The sequence below is a fragment of the Sus scrofa genome, chromosome 6 (assembly GCF_054392235.1).
Source record: "Sus scrofa isolate SSC_HxYL_T2T_F1_AM1 chromosome 6, Sscrofa_HxYL_maternal_Yorkshire_Landrace_v2.0, whole genome shotgun sequence".
Lineage (NCBI taxonomy): Eukaryota > Metazoa > Chordata > Mammalia > Artiodactyla > Suidae > Sus > Sus scrofa.
This window is the reverse complement of record NC_139388.1, coordinates 93,301,437-93,310,534: the sequence shown is the minus strand read 5'-3', so window position 1 is coordinate 93,310,534 and position 9,098 is coordinate 93,301,437. Positions and strand designations below refer to the sequence as shown.

General features: G+C 46.4%; 1 protein-coding gene across 5 annotated transcripts in view; it reads left to right on the top strand.

The window, feature by feature from the left end:
- The first annotated feature begins 5,327 nt into the window (after nucleotides 1–5,327).
- Nucleotides 5,328–9,098, top strand: part of BSDC1 (BSD domain containing 1) — a 26,940-nt gene continuing 23,169 nt past the window's right edge. For 3 of the 5 annotated variants that reach the window (XR_014807404.1, XR_014807407.1, XM_003356284.5), the window contains exons 1-2: nucleotides 5,553–5,590; nucleotides 5,853–5,913. Coding sequence is in view for 1 of the 5 variants with exons in the window: in XM_003356284.5 (XP_003356332.1) it covers nucleotides 5,580–5,590; nucleotides 5,853–5,913 (72 nt within the window). In the remaining 4 variants the exon portion in view is untranslated. The other 2 variants (XR_014807405.1, XM_005665183.4) reach the window with 1 other exon arrangement.

Here is a 9,098-nt window from a genome sequence, read left to right as displayed (position 1 = left end):
ATGCAGAAACTTGATTTCGTCAGACAGCCTTGAGTTCAAATCAGAGTTCTGCCATTTCCTATCTGGGTGACCCTGGAAAAACCACTCCATCTCTCTGAATCTCAGCTTCTTCCACTACAAAGTAGCAAGCAGAAATAGTTCCCACAAAGTACACTCAGGTAAAATGCTCACCTGATTAATAAATGGCACCATTAGCACATGGTCCTTATGTGAATTACCTTCACAGCATGAGTCATTTCCTTATTCAAAAAACTCTAGGGACTCTCCTCAGTCCATGTATCAGGTTTAAATTTTCAGCCGTGCATCCAAGGCTCTCAGAAATCTGGATGTTAATAACTTTTATAGCCTAACCTCCATCTTCTCTTTTCCCTTCTCATTTTAGCCACTCCAGCTTGCTCCCAATTAGTCTTGTCTTTGTCCTTACTCTCCTTACATTTTATTTATTTATTTATTTATTTATTTATTTATTTATTTATTTATTTATTGCTTTTTGGGGCTGCACCCAAGGCATTTGGAAGTTCCCAGGCTAGGGGTGGATGAATCGGAGCTGCAGCTGCCAGTCTACACCACAGCTCATGGCAATGCTGGATCCTTAACCCACTGATCCAGTTCAGGGATCAAAGCTATGTCATCACGGATTCTAGTCAGATTCGTCACTGCTGAGCCACAGTGGGAACTTCAGACCTTTTTTTTTTTTGGCTTTTTTAGGGCCACACCTGTGGCATATGGAAGTTCCCAGGCCAGGGGTCGAATCAGAGCTACAGTTGCTGACCTACATCACAACCATAGCAACGCGGGATCCAAGCCATGTCTGCAATCCACACCACAGCTCATAGCAATGCCATATCCCCGACCCACTGAGCGAGGCCAGGGATCAAACCTGCATCCTCAAGGATACTAATCAGAATCGTTGCCACTGCACCACAAAGGGAACTCCCCAGACAATTGTTTTTAAGAGTAAAAAGTGTAGTATGTCAGAGGGTGGAAAGTAGTGTGGAGAAGAAAACCAAACAGGGGAGAGGAGTGGGAATGCTGGGTTTGCAAGTTGCAATTTTAAATAATGTAGTCAGAGTAAGATGATGATATTTGAGTCAAGATTTGAAGGAGGCAAAGATCTGAAGCAAATGGATATCTGGGGTAAGAGAATTCTAATCAGAGGGAATAGCAAGTTCAAAGGCCCTGAATCAGGACAGTGCCGGGAATTTTCAAGGAACATCAGAGGGGTAATATAGTTGAAGTAGAGGGACTAAGAGGCCTAGCAGGTCAGGGTCAGATCAACTACGTAGGGCCTTAAAAGAAATTGTGAGACTTTAGTGGCTTTTCCTCTGAGTGAAATAAGAAGACATTGGAGAATTTTGAGCAGAGGAGGATTGTGATCTAATTTACACATATTTTATTGTGGTAAAATACACATAACATAAAATATACCATTTTAACTATTTTTTAAACTATTTTTAAAAATGTATTGGGGATTCCCACTGTGACACAGAGGAAATGAATCCAACTAGTATTCATGAGGATGAAGGTTGGGTCCCTGGCCTTGCTCAGTGGGTTAAGGATCCAGCATTGCCCGTGAGCTGTGGTGTAGGTCGCAGACACGGCTCGGATCCTGAGTTGCTGTGGCTATGGTATACGTTGGCACCTGTAGCTCCAATTTGACACCTGGGAATTTCCATGTGCCGCAGATGCGGCCCTAAAAAGCAAAAAAATTAAATTAAATTAAATTTATTTATTTTATTGAAGTATAGTTGAGGTACCATGTTGTGCTAATTTCTGCCATACAGCAAAGTGATTCAATTATACATACACACATACATACATATTCTTTTGAACTATATTTTATTACTGTTAACTTTTTGTTTCGTTTTGTTTTGTTTTTGGCCATGGCCTTACGTGGTATCTCAGTCCCCAGACCAGGGTTTGAACCCAGCCCATAGCAGTTAAAGTACTGAGTCCTAACCACTAGACCACTAGGGAACGCCCTATAGTTGACTGTTTTTTGTTTGTTTGTTTTTTTGTTTGTTTGTTTGCTTTTTTAGGGCCACACCTGCAGCATTTAGAAGTTCTGGGCTTAGGGTCGAATCCGAGCTGCAGCTGCCAGCCTACACCACAACCATAGCAACTCAGAATTTAAGCTACAGCTCACCACAAAGCTTGATCCTTAGCACACTGAGCAAAGCCAGGGATCAAACCTACATCCTTATGGATACTAGTCGGGTTTGTTACCACTGAGCCACAACAGGAGCTCCCAGCTAACTATTTTTAAGTGCACAGTTCAGAGACATTAAGTACATCTACATTGCCAAGCAACCATAACCACCATCCATCTCCAAAACTTTTTCACCTTCCCAAACTCAAACTCTGAATCCATTAAACAATAACTCCTCATTTACATCTTCCAGCAGCCCCTGGTTACCACCATTCTATTTTCTGCTTCTACGAATATGACTATTCTAGGCATCTCATATAAGTGAAATATTACTGTATTTGTCCTTTCGTGACTGGCTTACTTCCCTTGGTGTAATGGCTTCATGGTGCTTCCATGTTGCAGCATGTGTTAGAATTTCCTTCCTTTTTAAGGCCAAATAATGTTGCAATGTATGTATATATACCACATTTTGTTTATCCATTCATCTGTCGATGGACACTTGGGTTGCTTCCACTTCTTGGCTATCGTGAACAATGCAGCTATGAACATGGGTGTACAAATATCTGTTTGCCTTCCCGCTTTCAATTTTTTGTGTTATATGCCTAGAAGTGGAATTGTTGGATAACATGGTAGTTGTATGTTTAATTGTGTGTGTGTGTGTGTGTGTGTCTTTTTAGAACCGCACCCGAAGAATTTCTAAAGGCTAGGGGTGGAATCAAAGCTGCAACTACCAGCCTACACCACAGCTCCCAGCAATGCCAGATCCTTAACCCACTGAGCGAGGAAGAGATCGAACCCACATCTTCATGAATACTAGTCATGTTCATTACTTCTGTGCCACAGTGGGAATTCTGTATGTTTAATTTTTTGACAAGTCACCATATTGTTTTCCATAGCAGCTGCATGATTTTATATTCCCACTATCCTGTGTTTTTTTTAAAAAAAGATTACTTTTAGGATGAATTAAGACTAGACTAATGGAAAGCAAAAGTGGACACAGAGATACGAGTTATCCAAGTGAGAGATGATGATGGCCTGGACCTGCATAGTAACAGTGAAGGTGGTGAGAAACATCTGGAGTCTGTTGTTTGTTTTTTATGTTGTGCCAACTAGATGTGCTGAGGAATTAGCTTTGGAATACGAAAGAAGTAAGGAATTAAAGTCTCGAGGCTTTTTGGTTTGAGCAACTGGAGGGATAAAGTTGTCATTTATAGCTTTGGGGAAGTGTGCAGGAAGTTAAATGGATACAACAGGAGTTTGGGGACATGTTAAGTTTAATAGGTCCATTATACATCCAAAAAGAGATAGTGATCTAGGTTTCAGAGATGTGTGAGTTAGAGAGAAAACTGGAGAGACACCAGTGGCATTTAAAGTCATGAGACTTGATAACATTACCTGAGGAATGACTGCAGACATTGAAAAGGAGAGGGTCAAGGACTGAGCCTTAAGGATATTCTAGCAACAAGAAATGGATGAGAAAATAGGAGTTCCGGTAGTGGTGCAGCAGATCCATGAGGATGCAGGTTTGCTCCCTGGCCTCACTCAGTGGGTTAAGGATCCAGCATTGCCATGAGCTGTGGTGTAGGTTGCAGAAGTGGCTCAGATCTGGTGTTGCTGTGGCCAGCACTGTAGTTCCAATTCAACCCCTAGCCTGGAAACTTCCATATGCTGTGGGTGTGAGTCTTAAAGAAAGGAGGCGTTCCCATCGTGGCTCAGTGGTTAACAAATCCAACTAGGAACCGGGAGGTTTCGGGTATGATCCCTGGCCACTCAGTGCGTTAAGGATCTGGCGTTGCCGGTGAGCTGTGGTGGGTCACAGACGCAGCTCGGATCCTGCATTGCTGTGGCTCTGGCGTAGGGCGGTGGCTACAGCTCTGATTCGACTCTAGCCTGGGAACCTCCATATGTCGCGGGTGCAGCCATAGAAAAGGCAAAAAGACCAAAAAACAAAAAAAACAAAAAAAAAAAAAAAAAAAAGGAAAGAAAAGAAAACAGCGAAGAACCTTGAGGAGATGCCTGTGAGGTAGAAGGAAAGTCAGGAGGTCATGATGTCCTGGAAGCCACGTGAAGAAAATGAACATAAAAGGAAAGAGATCAGTTGCATTAAATAAGATACTATAAAGAGCTGAAAATTGGTCATTGCCCTTGGCACCCTAGCAAAAGTGATTTAAAGTACAGTGGAGAGGTAGAAACCTCACTGAAGTGAGCTCAAGAGAGAATGGAGGCGTTCCCACTGTGGCTCAGTGGGTTAAGGTCCTGACTGCAGCAGCTGCGGTGGCTTTGGAGATTCAGGTTCAATGCCGGGTGCACTGGGTTAAGGATCCACACTGCCGCAGCTGTGGCATAGGTCGCAGCAGTGGCTTGGATTTGATCCCTGGCCCAAGAACATCCATATGCGGCAAGTACGAGTGAAAAAAGAAAAAAGAGAGAATGGAGGAGTTTGTTGCAAAGGGGAACAGGGAAATGATGAGGGTCAAGTTTTTGTTTGCTTACGATGGGGATAATAAAAGTATACATGATGACACAAATAATCCGGTAAAGAGGGGAAAGAGAACGCAATGGGGGAAAATAATTACTAAAGCTACGCCTTCAGACAAGAGGTAATGGGATCCAGTACAAAGTATGAGGATGCAGGTGCAGGCAAGCAAATGAGGCAGCATGGGCAGTGGAAGCCTGCTCTGGAAAGTGTCTCCAGCTCACACACACACACACACACACACCCCACTACACACTCAATCCCCTTCCTCCAGACTGTCTCCGGATTTCTCCAGATCCCATCCAGCTCACGCTATTCTGAGTTAAGTCGCCAAGAACTGAGGTAACTAAATGTGTGTCTCCCCAATATCCTGAGACCGTCTCCCGAGGCTGCATCGAAGTCACTTCTGAATTTTCCTCCAAACACCTCCAAGCCCTGGCCCAGAGCTCCGCAAACTGCGGTTGCTGAATTAGCCCAAAGAGCCCCAGGCAGCTGCTACGCTGCTGGTTTCATAAAGGGGGGCGGTCCTAGCCTTGAGCTTAGGACCTACGGACATTCGAGCAGCGGCCAGGCTCGCTCCCTTTCTTCCTCTACTCCCAGCTCTCTAAGCCCACAGCCAGAGGGCTGATCTTGGTCCAAAGCGGCCACCGTATCGCATGTCCGCTGATATCGATAAAGGTTCTAGGTTGGTGGGGTGGGGCTAACAGTGAGGGGGAGGGGGCCTGAAGACGAAAATGGGTGAGGATTGGACCGAGCGGAGTTTAAGTCCGAACTCTGGACGGAGACTAGAGGCAGCTTAAAGAGGCGGAGCCTAGTGAAGGAGCGGGGCGGAGATTGGGCTGAGGGCGGTGTCGGCCTGAGGATTGGGCCCCGCTCTCCGGGGCGGCGCTTGAGGGGGCGGTGCCGTGTCGGAAGTCAAAGGTCAGTAAATAGTGATGATGTCATGCGGGCAAGATGGCGGAAGGGTGAGCCCGTCATCTAGTTCTCGGGCGTTGGGCCCTGAATTCTCCCAGGGTTGGGGTGCTGGGCCAGGGTCCCCGCGGGGAGCTGGAGGCCAGCGTGGGCGTGGACGGAGCTGAAAAGGCGGGGAGTCGCAGAGTGAGGGGGTGGGGAAGCGGCTTTCGAAGCCTCGGTCCGCGGGCCACATCTGAGGGGGAAGCTGAGACCCGATTTTTGCGCGGGCGAAAGTCGCACCGCGGGGCCGCCAGATGTGTCTGTCTTCCACAGGGAGGACGTGGGATGGTGGCGGAGCTGGCTGCAGCAGAGCTACCAGGCAGTCAAGGAGAAGGTAAGCCGGGCCAGCGCCCTTTCTAGGGTAGGGCCCCGCGCCGCCTCACTGCAACCTGGTCCGAGCCACCCCGCCTGACCTGTGTGGCCGCCAAGCCTCTGGGATGAAACCGACTGAGGCCCTACTTTTAGCTCCTGTTGGTCTAAGGGAGAACACAACCCGACTCAGACCAGTGTCTAACTACCGTGAAATAAAGACAGTCTTAGAGGCTGGGAGCGACCGTGTCGTGGAAACCCATGGGAAGGAACGATTTATTTTTGCTTGGAAAGTACACAGCTTCGTAGAAGAGAGAACATTTGATCTAGACCTTGAAGAAAAAGGATTCTAGAAATAGAAGCTTACTCTTATATTCATTCAAATATTAAGAGTCTATGCCACACCCAGCACTTTCTGACAGGTCCTGAGGATACCGATGTTAGCCAAACAGATGCAGTCCTGGGTCTCCCAAAACTCAGTCCAGTGGGGAGACAGCAATCCCTGTGGGATGAGTGAGACTTGGCTTTGCCAGTGGACAGTGCCCTGTGCATTCCTGTTTCATTCCATGCTAGTTTGTCAAAACCAACCCAACTGAATTCTGGAAAAAGTTAATTACTATTTACCTCAAGCAACTGGGGTGAGTCCTGCTTCAAGGCTGACTCCAGGAGGCTTCCCTCCTACAGCCCAGCAAATCTAAGAATGCCTTGAGGTGTTTATGTTGTTGATGAAGACTCAGAGAATTTCAATCTGAGGCGTAATGGAAGAGACCCCAAAGTAGCTTGCTTCTTGTTGAGCAATCTGCTGGAAGGAGTCTGACATTCATTTAGCAAATGTGGTATGAGGGCCTCTTGTGTGTGACTCTCAAGGTTGGTCTTATCATGACTCACAAAAATTAGTAGTTAACTAGCCTTCTATCTTTGTTTTCTTATTTGAATTTAGGGGAGTCGGTGTTGTTTCTGCCTTTGACAGTTCCCCATTTGGAAAGAAAAGATTTAATTTTCTACTTCTCTATCAACCTGGGCAAGTGATTTAACCTCTCAAGCCTCAGTTTCTCATCTGTAAAATGAGAGTCTGGTAATACCTGATAGGATTGTTCTGGAAATTAAATATGTAAAGGTAAAGCACAGAGAACAATACCTAGCACATAGTAAGTACTGTATAAGCCTTAGCTATTTTTATTAAGTACCGAGAGTGATGAGGAAACCTCTCAAATACCACCCGTCCATTTTTCCTTCCATTTCATTCTTGGTCTTTCAGTGCTTACCTGCCTTGCTCCCCTTCCTATTCTGGCTCCATCTGTACCACTCAATTCCCAGCATCCCTAATTCTTTTGTACCCCATAGCATATATTGCCCTAGAAAATACAGCTCTGAGATGGTACTGTAATCTGCCTTCCTCTGCTCCTTACTTCCTCCTGGAGTGTGTGTGTGTGCTTGCCCACAGACAGTGGTAGGAAAGTCACGTTGCTCTTTGGCCCTACCACAGGTTCCCCAAACTCATCTGGGCCCCTCACCCCCAAACCCCTGCCCCAGCAAGTTTTTTCAGTCTCATCTTTGCTTCTCCCGTGCCTTGAGAAACTTTGCCCAAATCTAACTCTCCCCTCAAGTCCCCTGTTCAGCCACTTCCAAGAGACAACCTATCCTCCTACTTTTTAAAATTGGAAGTCAACAGCAGGATCTCTCTTCACTCCTTCCCCACCCAGAAGCCACTACACAGACTTATCTATATAAACACTAGGCTTCACCTCCCACTTGCCAGATTCACTGGATGTTTTTCAGCCCTTATCTTCCTGGACCTTTCTGCTGCATTAGACACTAGTGATCACTCCCTCTTTCCTGAAACTCTACTCCCTTGACTTTTGTGACACGATTCTTTCTCAATTCTCCACATGGTTATCCAGGCTTTCCTTTCCTGTTTCATGAGTTCCTCCTCTGCCTGCCCCTTAAAGGTGGTGTTTGAGGGGCCTTGTCCTCAGCCAGTTGCTCTGTTCACCCAATACACTTCCTGAGCGAGCTCCTCTATTTTCTTATTACAGTGACTCCTAGTCCTCTTCTCTGAGCTTTAGTATTTAAGAATAGCTCCTGCTGGACAATTATCCCAGATATCCCACTGTCACCATAGACAGTACACACCGAAGTCATTGTCACCATCTTCTCTCCAAATCTGCTCCCCCTTCAGCATTTTCTCCCTCATCTGACAGCACTGCAACCACCCTGTCACCTGTTTAGGAGCCAGTAGCTCTTCCTGACTCTTTGTTTTCCTGAGTCAACACACCTATTTAATTACCAGTACATCTTTTTTGCCTAATGTATCTTGAACCAGTCCCATCCTCTCATCCTTTCCATCACTGTCCTTATTCATATTCGTGTATTTTCTTTCCTAGACTATTACAACAGCCTCCTGACTGGTCTTCCTCCATTTCTGATCTTGTCACTCTTGGACCTATCACCCATGCCCATCTCTAGAGTGACCTAGCAGAAGTGTGAATGTCGTCATGTCCCACCTCCTTCAAACTTTTGGTGGTTCCCCATCAGCAGCAGGGCTGACCAGGCCCTCCATGGGTCGCCCTCTCCAGCTTTATCGCTCACCACTTCGGCTTTGCCCTTTATTTTCTAAAATGCTTGTAGGCCTCAGGAAACCACAGGCCCCTTCCTTAGCCCAGCTTCCTTAGCTGACTCCTGCTCATTCTTGAGGGCTCAGTCCAGGTTTCCCTTCACCAACTCTTCCACACTCTCCACAGTACACTGGTCACTGTTTTGCTCTCGCACATCAGGACCGTTACTTCTTGAGGGCTGGCACCGTGTCTGTTCTTATTTGTCCCTTCAGAGCTCACAGTGCAGTGATGGAGAAACCATTCATCAAGTAATCAAAAAGAGAACAAGCAGGTGCCCCTGAGCAGCAGAGCCAGCCTAGTCTGAGGTGGCATCAGGGAAGCTTTCCCCAGGGAAGTGACATGTAAACCTAGCTCTGAAGGAGGAATAGGAGTTAGCCAGGTGAGAGACTTCGTTCTTTGGTGGGGGCAGGGCCACTGCAGTGACAGTGCCAGATCCATAACCCACTTGCCACATGGGACTTCCCATTCATTGTGTTTGTTCACTTGTTTTGAAGAGTTAGAACCATGGGTCAAGGAGGGGGGATGATGTGTTCAGACACCCTGGGGTAGGGAAGATATTAGAACTTTTGGAAAACTTAAGGAAGGCCAACTGGAG